The sequence below is a fragment of the Aythya ferina genome (assembly GCF_964211825.1).
Source record: "Aythya ferina genome assembly, chromosome: 9".
In the NCBI taxonomy this organism is placed as follows: domain Eukaryota; kingdom Metazoa; phylum Chordata; class Aves; order Anseriformes; family Anatidae; genus Aythya; species Aythya ferina.
Genome location: NC_140305.1, coordinates 13,782,294 through 13,797,158, shown reverse-complemented (window position 1 = coordinate 13,797,158; position 14,865 = coordinate 13,782,294). Strand labels below are relative to the sequence as shown.

Below are 14,865 nucleotides of genomic sequence, written 5' to 3'. Positions count from 1 at the left end.
ACCTTCAGAGACATCAGGCACACTACAGATGATCACCCCCAAAGACTTGGGAAGGGGAAGCAATTAGCTTTCAGTTAAAATGGAAAGTGCCATAAACTTGATTTTTCCCATGAAAAAAATATTTATGAAAATATTTCTCCTGCTAGAATTTATAAATCAAAAATCACTTGCCTAAGAATCATCCAGAATACTTTACCCTGATGAAATATTTCAATAGACGCTATTTCAAAGGTTAAGATATAGCCTAAAGTAATTCCACAGGTAGTGACCAAACAGCACTTAATGCACAGACAACCTACTTTTACTCCCATGTTAGAAAATACAGGAGAAAAAGCAACATACACAGAGAGTTACATGTACAACCTGGGACTGGTTTGCACACACAGATTTCACAGTTCAAGTACTGGTTCCCAGTACTATTGCAGCTTACAGTACCTACCAAGTTTAGATGTGAAAACACAAATGTCACTGTGTCGCTGTGCTCGAAACATTTATCAGAGATACCAGACTAATAATAGCTTAAAAGCAGGCAAATGCTGCAGAATCAGAAAAAAAACGGATCGGTGGCAACTACAGAACAGTATGGGAGCTCACAAAATACTTAGTAAAACACGAGTTACTTTTCTGGCATATTTATGACTACTGACTCACAAAAATGTATCAAAGATTTAGTAATACATAAGGTGCTGTGGAGTTGTTGCTTTGCTTTTTTTTTTTTTTTCAGGTAATACTGCTATGTTATTTCTATGTGCTATTTAGAAAAGGCAATACAAGAACTTGGAAGTGCATGTTTTTCCATCTAAGTTTTATGTGTATATAATTTGACAAAACGGGACTTAGCCACTTCTGTGCATCTACATACATGTATATAAAAAGGTTCTCATTTACACCTTTGTGACGGTTAGGGAAGATCACACGTGTCATATACAAAACTTTGCGAATAATTGCTTTTGCAAAGAAAAATGGAGCTCCGTTTTTTTCTCTGCCCAGCAAAGGCTACGGCAGAGAACTTTGCTTCACATTTTTAGAAAGATTCAAATATAAAGCGATTCATAAAACAGCAGTTTCAGGCAGGTAAAAATTTCTTCTGCTTAGCAGGTTCATATTTAATCTAGCCATTTGAGTATCACTGAAATTAGCTGTAGAAATATTATTATTTTTTCAAAAAAAAAAAAAAATTAAAAATTATAAAAATCGTTGCTGCACCTGAGCTCAGAACAGAGAAAAGCTGGAATTCTACCTACTTATTGGCTGTTCAGATGTTTTGTAACACATCACATTAGGAAATATGATTTCTGGCAGAGTAACTGCGTACTCTTCTCAGCTGCCACCTACATAGCTGTATGCTATAGCTGTTATTACATATGGCACATTCAGTACCTACCACGATATGCAGCAGAAGTCCAGCCAAGCTCAAAACCAGTTTCCTTTGCTATCAGCATTAAGGAAAGTGACCTTGGCCTAAAAAACTGTGTAACACATTGGAGTCACCTCATAAGTATTACTGCTAACTCCAGGACCTTAAAATATAGTTCACTTTGATCCTGTCAGGCACAGATCACTCTAAAAAGAGTGGAAGTGTGCTAGTATATATGTTATACTACAATTAACAGTTTGCAATGCCCTAAAAATAGTATGAAAATATTCTCTAGGAATTAAAGAATTTCTTACGCATTTGGATATGGAAACACCCATGGACATAAAACTACTCTTTGGGGTTTATCTCATTTAACATACCAACATTATTCAAGCTTATTTGGTTACAGTAATGCCAGAAAACAGCAGGACTGATTTGTGCTGACGTACAAGAAACTCTTAAAAATACAGTGTGCCCTTAAAGAGGTATTTCCTCTTATTTCTTTTATTAAGATACAAGGCATGCCTGAATTCTAACTAGATACTTGCAGAGGCCAAAGGAGATCACCTGCACTCAGCAGAGACAGAAGGGCTAGGGTCTCACAGACACACACCTGTAAACACTGCAAAAATATAAAACTAACCTTGCAAGGTTCCCTAATTAGTGACTATTACACACTACTGATATCACTAATAGCTGTTTATTTCTAAACATAATACAAAGTTAAAAGCAGGGAGTTAGTATGCCATATTAAAGCAAATCATCTAATGCCATGTCAGGCTAGAAGTTTCATTGTCTATTTTGCATCCCTAATACAATGGGAAACTGAAAATAAGCTCAATATAAGAATTACAAAACAAAAAGTGTGTATAATATATAAAATACTGACTGACTACATGTTATGAAATACGTATCACAAGAGTTACCACAACGCGTTTCCATGTTAAATTCTAAAATAATCTCCAAGTCACAAATTGGGCAAAAGGCATCCATGTAACACCATCGTAATTCAAATCCATGGAGTGTCTCCATTAAGTCAAGGTATAAAGTAATCTGAAAACAAGACAGAAAAATGCAATTTAAGATCTGCTATCTCCTTACATTGATAAAAAAGAAGCATAGACATTTTCAAAGCCACAATGAAATAACTTTGTGAGTTTGTGAACTACCCATTTATAGAATCTGAAAGATTACTTCCGTGATTCTTTCCAACGTACATTGTATAGACTTTCTGAAAAAAATGAATGCAAATACATGTGTCTGTGTAAGGCCATACTAATGTTTGGTTTAGTTTCAAGCCATTTCACTTCATAAACATCAGCTAAACATTAAAAATTAAAACAAAAGCTGAAACCTACAAAAACACGTCTTGTAAACATTTTTCCAAGACTTAATAGCACCCATAATAATGAGTAATAAAGAAAAACTTTGTAAAGTAGCTATTTGAACACCTTACCAAAGACTTTATACATGATGTCCACTGCTATCTCCTTCTCCACTTTGCATTTGCATCTGCATTTGTGCCTGCATTCTTGCGATCATCTCCTGCATGCGACGAAGCTGAAAATAGAGCATAGGAAAACCTTTAGCCTCATCTCACCTCAGAACACGATCCTTTGCTGTCACCACACTATTTATTATTCATATTAAAGAGGGAACACGCATCTGCATTGGCTTCATCTGACAAGCAGCAATCTCAGGTTATGGCTTGTTTTAATACTGCTCATCTTCAACCACTAAGAGGTTGGAAAATTGCCTGACTGAAATAAGCAGGCTGTATTAGTTTAACTTGGGACAAGGTTTATAAGTATCCCTAAGAAGCAGCAAAGATTTCCATTTAAGTTAAACAGATAAGAATGATGGTGTTGAAGTGCTGAACAAGCACACTTACCAAACCTTATCATAGGAACACAAGCAGCTTGTTTAAGTTCCTCCAACTACACCTATATATCTGCCATCAAAAATAAAACCCTGTGAGGATTACTTCTCAACTTCTGTACTAGTGATGACTAGGTGGAAGCAAGGATTACAGGTAAACCATCCAAGGAGATGTATGCATTATTAAAAACAGTTTTAGTTCAGTTGTACAACACTGCAACGTTTAAACACAGGGTAATCAAGTAACTCAGCTACTAAGACTAAGTCCTGTACCTTCAACAGGGTTGACTTAAATTCTTTTATGGTACGAAATTTTGAAAGATAAGTCAGACTCAGCACTGAAATATTTCTGTGTGTCTTTGCATATTTACACTTTAAACTCAGACTGAAATGTTAAACTTAACAATGAAAATTAAGCCAGTAAGACGTTACACTACAGTTTTTTTGTATTCCTTGAAACAACGATCTTTTCCCTGGCTATCTTTTGGGACTTGGATAGCTGCTAAGGCCAGTACTGGGAGCCTGAGGGTCTTCTTGAGCTAGGGCATAGCAAAAGATCCATCTAACTCAGCCTTCTTTCCAGACTGGCTATTAGGAAATGAATGGAAAAGTCCAACAGCATGTGCACACACATGACATAAGCTCTCAAATTCTAGAAATATGTCATTTCAGAACTTTCTAAATCAAAACATTCTGCCATTGTGTTCAGCGACCACCTTCAAGTTCTCGATATGCTCAAAATTCCATGCTAATGAGTACCACAATTTACAAATACTTTATATACTAAAAGTATCTTTTCTGTTAAAAAAAAAAAAAAGCCACCTATTAATTTCATTAAATTCAGCCTGCTTCTTTTATTGTAGTTTCCCATTCATCCTGACGGCTATGATTGTATAAACCCCTCACTACTTCCTTCCCTTCTGTCATCTACTCCCCAAAAGGAACATTAAGTAGTATGCCATCAGAGGGGACCTGCCTCTGGTCTCTGCTTTAGCCATTCTGCCCGCTCTTTGCTATTCATTGTATTTTTTCCTAGTCATAGCTATATCCTCTTTGAATTAGGGGGACCACAAAAACAGTGTTAGAGCTCTGAATTACGGATTTATCACAGTGGCAAAACAAGAATTTTCATGTTGTTCTTCATTCCTGGTAATTCCCACCATTGTTTCCTCCCTTGCTGCCGAGCATAACTTTTTCCCAATCTGCAATTGCTGATTTTAGAACCTTTTCTCATATATGAGAATGGCTCTCCCTTCCCGCACAAATGACTTGTACAACGGAATCTGACATTTACCAGATTCTGCTTGTTCCAATAAATCAGAATTCTGAGGCTCTCCTATACTTCTCCACATTCTCTTTTGTTACTGTACCTTGAATAACTTTATATTAGCAAATTCTGTTTCCCTTTACAAATTATCAAGATCGTGCAAATCAATTGTCTTTAAACAGCAATAAAAAAAAATAAAAATTCCCCCATCACAAGAGTACAGAAATTTTTCATCTTACTTCAGCTTCTTTTTCAAGCAGAATCTGGTCTTTATTTACTTCTTCATCTTCTATTTTCCTACAATAAACAAATATTGTTCAACAACATGCATACACTCTGGATCTTGCCTTTTCAGTGAATATTTTGTTGACAAAACACAAGGCTTTCAGAACACGTTGTATATGTTTCATAACACACACAAAGTTTACTGAAACACGTTCCCCACGTAGCTGCTATTCACTTTTTTAAATATATATTTATTCCTTACTCCTTTACGAAGTTATGCCCAGAACAAGCATAAGCTTCAAAATGAGTTCTGGCTATGACATGACAGATCTTTTTACATAGGTATCAGTGAAAACTATTTATGAAAAGTACTCACATGCAGAAGTTTACCTGATTATAACATTATCTTAACCGATTGCAATTGGTGTGCCATACAGGTATAGCAATTCAGAAATCTGAGTACAGAAACACTGTACTCAATTCTTTTTCACCAGTGCAGTAAATCAATACAAATTGATACATGAAATCAAAACAATGCCGGACAAGATGTTAACAAAAATATGGAAGCAGCATGTAAAACATCTAGAAATTATTAATCTGAAAACTCAGCTACCCTCAGGTGGATCCTTTTTTTTTTGATGCAGTTCTATCCCATCTCTAACTTCATGAACCACGTTTACTTGCAAACACCTAAACAGTATACATTGTTATATCTTACCCTTAAAGCTTCTAGAAAGCAAAAAGCTAAAACCAACAAAATAGGAAGTCCATTCTCCTTTTTTCATTACTGCATTGTACTTAAAAATCATTCATTAAAAGTCATTCAAAAAAAAAGGAGTACATTTATCTTTGAGAAAACTTGCTTCTGTGCATTTGCACACTTTTCTGTAAGATTGCCAGAGAAATCAAATCCCCTGTGTCCAAAAGCCTCTAGAAACACTGCCAAGGACTGCCAGTGGAATAGGTACAAGTCTGAAACAAATTCCCGTGTAAAGCACCCTCACTTAGAATAGCTTAACTCAAGTGCAGGAACACTTCGGAAATGTAAAAGCAAAGATATCTCTGCCACTCAGCTAGACAATACACAAAAGCATGTTTTAATTGCACAAAGATATCTAAACTTAACAGCAACTGACTGTCATAGGTCCTTGGCAGAGGCAACTTCAAATCCTCAAAAAAATGAGGATTTTTTTGACTTTACTTTATCTCTAGACACCCCAATGTGACACTACTTCTAAGACCTTTGTAAATACCTGTTGGGTAACAGGTACCAGAACTTGACAGTTTTTTAGCTTGAATTTCAGAACTCAGGATTTAAGTCAGGGGGGAAAAGTATGTCACCATGGCTGAAGGGAAAACTGAACTAGTAGGCCAACCCTACAGGCAGAATCAAACTCCTTTTTCTGAAAATAGACCAGGCATATGACAAAGCCTATTTCAAGAGTAGAAGTTACATAATGGAAAAAGCTTTGCAAAATATATCAAATCCACTGAAATGTGCAATTATGAAACCCTCTAGTGGTTGAAATAAGAGAAGCAACCTAAAAATCTAAACCAGGAAACACACCCAGTTTTCAGCAAGAGCTCACGAATTCAACTTTGTAAACCCTGCTATTTTAGGTAAAAATGGGGTATTCTGCCTGCCTGTTTTACCACAGCACAAAATAGAGTAGAAAGACATTATTCTTTGACTGCTTTGCAAAGAAAATTATTTATTTATATCATGTTAAATAAAGTAGTGCAGGACTTGTTTCTCTTCTTAAAGACACAGTACAGATATTCAAGTGGTTAAGTCAAAAAAGGGATTTCTTTGAATGCATCAGCTAATCTAATTTGCACATTTTTAGATCTCTGTCATACACATCTGCCCTACTTATATACCCAAACACTCTGATCCAACTGCATTCAAGTCTTAAACAAAACAGAGATCTCACTATACCCTTTTTAGTGTCACAACCATCTCTTCAGATTTACATACTACTTTTTCTTACTGTCAGTGTAAGCTGATTGATTGAGTTTTGTGTTGAGTGTAACTAGAGAGCTGTCCATGATCTACGAAATCCTAGCAATGAAATGGGGGGATAGGAGAAGAATAAAATAAATTCAGAGGAGGAAGAAACAGCTTATAACAATAAGATGACAACCTGCCGCCTCGTTTGAGCCTCTCAGAGCGGAAGTTCTCATAGTGAAGATCCTGGGTCACCTCTTGAAGATCTTGCATGTGGGTGCTAGAGGAAGGAAGAAAAATCAAAAGATAAAACACATCAGCGTCACATCAGCGTGGTTAAGGAACTCTCACATTCAGCACTGCATTCGGTCACTGAGTTCAGCACGTGCACCCATTTAACATGCTAATTTCAAGGCTAACGTAAGTTAAATCGGTGCAATGAAAGACAGAGACACCACCCCAGACCCCAAGACAGCCTCTACGTAAGCCTGTACTCCTGTGTGAGACATTTGACAAAGCAGTGCTGGGCAGGGGATGCCGAGTAGCACAGCTGAAAAAGCTTAAATACCAAAATTGTGAAGTCTATAAAAGCACACAGAAACAAGCACAAGGTGCAAAGCAACCTGGTTTATATTCATGGCTGTCTGCGTTCGACAGAAGAGTTAGACATACGATTATTTTCACAGAACTTCTGAGTAATTCAGATTGGAAAGGATTTGTGGCCCTCTCGTCCAATCCTTACCTACACTAGCTAGATCAAGGTTGCTCATGGCCTTCTCCAGATGAATTCCACATCCCTGAGGATTCCACAACCGCTCCACACCCCCGTCCCAATGTTTCAGTATCTTCCTAGTTTATTTATTTATTTACTACTATTTAATTGGAGTTTTCTACTTACATTAGCATGGTCCTCAGCTTCAGAAAGTCATTATGTTCAGGATTCTCCACTTCAACGACACCCCATGGGTAAAGTCGGCCTCTAACTTTTTTACCTTTAGCTTCAATGAGTTGATTGGATCCCACTACACAAAATGGAATGCTGGCCTGAAAGTCAAAAATTCAAAAATCACCAACAATGAGCTAGACAAACAACTCAAAAAAAAAAAAAAACAAACTCTTATTCCTCTCAACACTACATATATTGGTAGTAAGTACACAATGTTTTTAATTTGAAGATGTCAAAAAAGCTTGTAGGGGAAAAAAAGGTCATTGTAACCACTATCTTCCAGATAAGGAAGCCTAGGCACAGAGCTACAGTAACTCACTCAAGGTCTCATCAAAGGTCACGTTCTGTATTTTGTTTTAATGCCATCTGAGCACTCTGAAAAGATACAGCGTATTCATACCTTCAGCAGTCTTGTCTGCTCTTTAAAATCTTCATCCTCGTCTGATTCAGCATCAGGCAGGTGATAAATCTTGATGCCATGCTCTTCAATTTCATCCAGAATCTGAGATTTACATAAAAGAAATGGAGGTAATATACATGTAAAGTGAGCACTTTTAAAACTTAAGGTAAAATTAATCAGGCCAGAGATTGTGTATATCTTACTAATTCGTATTCATTGCCAACTATTTGTTTTTAAGGAAGATACTCAACAATTCCTCGCCACAGACCTTCAGACAAACAGTGGCACATTTATTCCATTGCTTTATTTTAACGTTTTGAAAGCTTCCACTATTTAAAAGTTGTATTCACAATGAAATCAGCTTCATTGAGGAAACTTAGTCCTCCTGAAAAAATATCTACCAAATAACAATGATTATTGTACATAAACAAGACCTGCAATTGAGCCTTGCAGTGTTTCATCTCCAACAATTTATTACACATAAAATTACACATATGACTAGCTGTGAAATTTTATTTTAAATGAAGCTATAAAAACAATGCAAACAATTCTTCCTTCCTTATTTATCTTGCTCCACATTAGCTGTAACTGTCAAAACTGAAGTACAACCTTCCTTGTCCTTCCTAGGGAATATTACTATATTCTAGTATAGAATATTATTATATTCTAGTATTACTAGAGAACAAAACTGAGTTTTCTCTTCCAAACAGGATTAGAGATTTTTAAAATGTCACAGAATGGAGAAGTTTTAACCTTTTGATACTAGTATTATTTGCCATGCACTTTGCAATGGAAGAAAATTAATGTACTTCAGCCATTTAAGTCCCTGAACATCAAGTAGCAAAGTTTTTTTTGCGTGTGTTGTATTTGCCTATTTAAAATACGCAAATTTATTTTGCTTTCTGTTTGCCTCATTTCATTCACATCTTGATTCTAATTGAAAACCCGTGGTTCACTCCTCATTCAAGCTGCAAATTAGAGAGAAAAATTGCTTAATTCAGGTGATGATCATCCTCTTTCCCGCAACCTAAGGCATTCCTAATGCTGCTTTACTGTGTCAGTAATTATCTTTAGCTTTTACAAAATGTAACATAGCAGCAAGACAGCGCTATACTGCAACTGTGTTTAAATGTGAACAGTTCAACCAGGGGATCAGGCCCAGTCATCATAGGTTCATGAAAGGCAAGTCCTGCCCAACCAACCTCACCTCCTTCTGTGACCTGCCTGGTGGATGAGGGAAAGCCTGTTGACAGTCTGCCTAGACTTCAGCAAGGCTTTTGTCACAGTCTCCCGCAGCATTCTCCTGGAGAAGCTGGCAGCCCATGGCTTGGACAGGCACACTCTGTGCTAGGTTAAAAACATGCTGGGTGACCGGGCCCAGAGAGTGGTGGTGAACGGAGTGAAATCCAGCTGGTGACCAGTCACCAGTGGTGTTCCCCAGGGGTCGGTGTTGGGGTCCAGCCTCTTTAATATTCTTATTGACAACTGGGTGAGGGAAGTGAGTGCACCCTCAGTAAGTTTGCAGGTGACACCTAGCTGGGGGGGGGGGGAAGTGTCGATCTGCCGGAGGGCAGGAAGGCCCTGCAGAGGGACCTGGGCAGGATGGGTCAATGGGCAGAGGCCAAGGGGATGAGGTTCAGCACAGCTCAGGGCCGGGTCCTGCACTTTGGCCACAACAACCCCATGCAGTGCTACCGGCTGGGGACAGAGTGGCTGGGAAGCTGTGCAGAGGGAAGGGATCTGGAAGTGCTGATGGATGCTCGCCTGAACACGAGCCAGCAGTGTGCCCAGGTGGCCAAGAAGGCCAACGGCATCCTGGCTGTGTCAGGAGCAGTGCAGCCAGCGGGGCCGGGGAGGTGATCGTCCCCCTGGGCTCTGCTCTGGTGAGGCCGCACCTCAAGTGCTGGCTTCAGCTCTGGGCCCCTCACTGCCAGAAGGACATCGAGGCCCTGGAGCGTGTCCAGAGCAGGGCTGCGAAGCTGGGGAAGGGCCTGGGACACAAGTGCTGTGAGGAGCGGCTGAGGGAGCTGGGGGGGGTTGGTCTGGAGAAGAGGAGGCTCAGGGGAGACCTCATTGCTCTCTGCAACTGCCTGAAAGGAAGGGGTGGGGAGCTGGGGGTCGGCCTCTTCTCACAGGTAACCAGTGAATGGGAATGGCCTCAAGCTGTGCCAGGGCAGGTTCAGGGTGGAAATGAGGAGACATTTCTGCTCAGAAAGAGCAGTCAGGCACTGGGACGGGTTGCCCAGGGAGGTGGTGGAGTCGCCGCCCCTGGGGGTGTTCAAGGCAAGGCTGGACGTGGTGCTTGGGGACAGGGTTCAGTGGTGACATTGGTGGTAGGGGGGTGGCTGGGCCAGGTGGTCTTGGAGGGCTCTTCCAAGCCTGGTGATTCTATGACTCCAAGTAATATAGCAGGTAAACAATAGAGTCAAAAAGATTAATATATAGTTTACTATTTTAAGACTGTTTACACATGCCTATCACTCCAAGTGTTGGCTAAAAGGCCTTCCCCACAATCAGTTATGGTCAAATACACCACCTGGAGCCTTGCATTCAGCTCTTGGGCCCCAGCACAAGAAGGACATGGAGCTGTTGGAGCAGGTTTAGAGGAAGCCATGAAGATGATTAAGGGGCTGGAGAACTGCTACGGAGCCAGGCTGAGGGAGTTGGGGTTGTTCAGCCTGGAAAAGAGAAGGCTCTGGGGAGACCTTACAGTGTCCTTCCAGTGCCTACAGGGGGCTACCGGAAAGCTGGGGAGGGACTCTCCTGAGTGACAAACACCACAAATCCTTTTTTCTGTATTCGTCACTGTTAAGAATGGCATCACGAGCTGGAATCCATTTGCCATAAACCCAAATTTTTCTCTTAGAAAATGAGCAAACTTATTTCTGCAGAATTTTAGCAGAATAAGTATTTCAAAGTAATGTACTTTTGCAAGTTGGGTAAATTAACAATAAGGGTTTTCAGAATGGGAAAATCATAGACAAAGTTTTAAATATAACAAATAAGCCTGCATCAAATGAGCACAACCTAATTCTGTATCACTTCAGTCTAAACTTCATAGTTACTAACCCATGATGGTTTGTTGTACTGTTCCTCCCCTCAGTAAATACTACCAAGTCCTGCAGGACTGAATGTGTTCAGGTGCCTAGCCTATGGAAGGAGGAATGTATTAGAAGAGAGTGACATAGTAACATCTTTGAAAAATCCTGTTTTCCAATCATCAGTATTCTGACATATGAAGATTATAGATGCTTTGTCTCTGCTTTGGAGATCATGATCTCTGCTTTGGGACTGATCAACCAGGTCAGGAGAAATTACCATTAGCAGATGCACTTAGATATTTTCCAAAGTTTCAAAATTCACTCAGTGTAATTGTAGATGTAGCCAGATCTGCCATTTCACAGGCAACATTTTAAAGACAATTTCTCAGTTAAATACATAACAGAAGAACTCACAAGATATCAAACTACATATTAAATGCTACACAGTGCACATGAAATCATGTTTTTCTTCGTGAGAACAGAGTAAGGGTGAAAGAGAACACTCCTCTTGTCAGTGACCAAGTTGCTATAGCCAAAGTATAACACTTTTCTGTGAGCCAGAAAAATACTTACCCTCTTCTTTAGTCTTTCTCGCTCTTTCAGAGAAAGTGTATCAGCTTTCGCAATCACTGGTACAATATTTACTTTGTTGTGTATGGCCTTCATAAATTCAACATCCAGAGGCTTAAGGCTAAAAATAAAATATGGAAAAAGCTTGTTTTTAATCTAAATGACCAAAGTATCTTCACACCAACATTGACAAGAGAACAAAAAAGGCTTTTGTTAAGTATGCCAACAGCAAGAGGAGGTCAGAGGAAAACATTGAACTGATGCTTGATGAAGATGGCCACCTAACAAATAAGGTTAATGAAAAGGAGTTTAATGCCTTTGTTTTGCCTCAGTTTTTAATATTAAAGATAGACCTTGGGTTCCCTGGTTCTCTACATTTCTCATGGTCCTCTGAGGACCACAACTGGACAAGCATTAACCTTTCACTGAAGTGGCCACTGAAATTGTAAGGTACAAGTTTTATCAGCTGAACATTCCTAAACCTAAATCCATAGGGCCTGATGGTGTACTGAAGGAGTTAGTGGATGTTATAGCTGGACCCCTCTCAACAATTTCCTAGGTCTTTGGATTCTGGGGAGGACCCTGCTGACTGGAAACTGGCCAATGTTATACCTGCACAAGAGGAGACCCAGGTAACTACAGACCTGTCAGTATAACCTCAGTATCCAGAAAAGTTATGGAGAAGATTGTCCTGGGGGATACTGAAAGATGTTTAAAGAGCAAAGCTACTGTCAAGGAACAGCCAACATCGGTTCATGAAGGGAAGGTCCTGCCTTACTAATTTGATCTGCTTCTACAGTAAGGTCACCCACTTAGTGGACAAAGAGAAGGTTTTAGATATAATCTTTCTGGATTTTAGTAAGACTTCTGATACCACCCCTCACAGTATCCTTCTGGATAGATTGTCCAACTGGGAGATAAAAAGGCTCACACTACGCTGGGTGATGAGCTGGCTGAACGGTAGAGCTCAAAGGGTTGTGCTGGGAGGGGCTACATCTGGCTGGCAGCTGGTCATTAGCAGTATTCCCCAGGGCTCAATTCTACAGCTAGTTATGCTCAATATTTTTAACAGTGATCTCGATATAGGAACTGAATCCAAAAGCTTGCTTCAAAACAGCTGGTAAAAGGGTTGGAAAGCATGTCCTGTGAGCAGACACTGAAGACATTTGGCTCGCCTAGTCCGGAGAAAAGATGGTTAAGAAGTGACCTCATCACTCTCTACAACTTCCTGAGGAGGAACAGAGAGCGAAGTGCTCCTCTCTTCTCCCTGGTAACTTGTGATAGGACATGCAGGAACAGCACAAATCTGTGCAATGAGAGCTTCAGACTGGGTATTAGGAAAAATGTCTTTACCATGAACCCTCATGGTCAAACACTGGAACAGACTTCCTAGTGGCATGGTTGATGGTTGAAGCTTGTCCGTGTTCAAGAGGCATTTGGATAATGTCCTCATTAATATGCTTTAACTTTTATTTAGCCCTAAAGTGGTCAGGCAATTGGACTCGATAATCTTTGCAGTTCCCTTCCAACTGAAGGATTCTAATTCTAAATGTCCCTCCTCTTAGTTTTAATACTTAAGTAATGACAATCTGATCCTGATAATTTAAAACAAATGGTGCAAAACAAATTCCCTGAAGTGAAAAAATGAAGCATTTTTATTTTTCAAAAATAAAAATGACAGAAATACTTACCCATGACCAAACGGTGAAATGAAATAGAAGCAGCAATGAACGCGGTTATCTATGATATGCCTTCTGTTCAAACCACTCTCATCATGCAGATATCGCTCAAACTGCTCATCAATGTAGGAGATTATGGTCTTAAAACTGTGAAACAAATGGAGATTTAAGAAATCATGCTCATTCCCAAACGGCCAATAATTTTAGTGAACTTCCAAAGGTTACATTAAAATACCCAGACCTCCTGCTGATGAAGCAGCCTGTTGATGGACAAAAGTAATTTACTGACACTGTAAAATTATCTTAAGCACATATCCTAGCATTTTATTTGAATGCCAAAATAATAAACAATAACTACTATGGATAATAAATATATATATTTATATATTAAGATAAAATACAAATACATATACACATAATGATACACATCTCAACTTCTAAGTAAACTGCTCTTGGGCTAGTATTCATCTTGTGATTAGCATTAATTGCACATACTCAAGACAATCTAAGCTTCTTGTTCTAAATCAATTTAAAACATCAAATTATTGATGCTGATGCAACAGCAAATTCGCCAACAGCTGAAACAGATGCAAAACTGCTGAAATCTTGCATCATACTGCTCTGAGTTGCATCTCTCTTAACCACTTCACCTTACACACAAATTTGTTTGGTTTGAGCAGACAGCTACGCTCCTCCTATTGTATACTTGCCAACGATAAATACCCAAGGCTAAAAAGATGGAATTATCAGTTTATTACTGAATGGAAGAATAAAATAAAAAGTGCATCTCCGAACGCTGGCTTGAGACATTGATTCCCAGTTAAGGTGGAGAACCAATCTTAGAAGCAATTCGTAGATCCCAAACAAAACTTTACTAATGGGAGAACAGGGAAGCAAAAAGGGCAGCAAGATGCCACAGTGAAAATGGATGAGATGGACCAGCAAATTCTTGACAGAAAGTTGGCCAAAGTGCAGCAGAGGCTATCACTGAATGCCATTAATCAAGATTTATTGGTACTTACTAGAAAGCAAACTTTTCAAGACACTCAAGAACCTAAGACAATTAAAATACACTTAAAAAAAAAAAAAAAAAAAGCATGGAGTCTGAGAGTGCCCAAACAAATGCAGACAAGATCTAATGGTGAATTTTTATTTGCACCAAAAACTAGATGGATTACTTTCTCAGGGGTTTGTTTAATTCACTGTGTCCCAGTGGTTCCACTGCTTTCTGAATATAAGAGTCAAATACATGATCCACTTAGAACCCTTCCAAACCTAAAAAAGTTAACCAAGGAGAGAGAAAAATACAAAATATCAAAGCATCTGTGTCACAGCATTTTTCAAGCTGTGGATGAAGTTAACTGATGCTTCTTATGTATCTCATATAGCAACTGAAAACATTTTTAAACTTGAATCACATCTAAAATTAAACCAAGCTTCCTCAAAATTAGAAAATTTGCCCATCTCTCCAAAAGCGACACCTCAAATTCAGCACTTAACCTAACACATGAAAAAAGGAAGATATTGACTTATATCATTAGACATAATGTGAAA

General features: G+C 39.0%; 1 protein-coding gene across 2 annotated transcripts in view; it reads right to left on the bottom strand.

Moving 5' to 3' along the window:
- Positions 1–2,038: 2,038 nt before the first annotated feature.
- The window catches only part of SEPTIN2 (septin 2), a 52,009-nt gene continuing 39,182 nt past the window's right edge, over positions 2,039–14,865 (bottom strand). For both annotated transcript variants that reach the window (XM_084529742.1, XM_084529741.1), the window contains exons 6-13: positions 13,324–13,458; positions 11,636–11,753; positions 8,022–8,123; positions 7,574–7,719; positions 6,872–6,955; positions 4,742–4,799; positions 2,814–2,917; positions 2,039–2,410 (exon numbers count right to left, since the gene is read on the bottom strand). In XM_084529742.1, the coding sequence (XP_084385868.1) occupies positions 2,822–2,917; positions 4,742–4,799; positions 6,872–6,955; positions 7,574–7,719; positions 8,022–8,123; positions 11,636–11,753; positions 13,324–13,458 (739 nt within the window). In that variant the 3' untranslated portion in view covers positions 2,039–2,410; positions 2,814–2,821. The remainder of the gene's footprint in view (positions 2,411–2,813; positions 2,918–4,741; positions 4,800–6,871; positions 6,956–7,573; positions 7,720–8,021; positions 8,124–11,635; positions 11,754–13,323; positions 13,459–14,865) is intronic.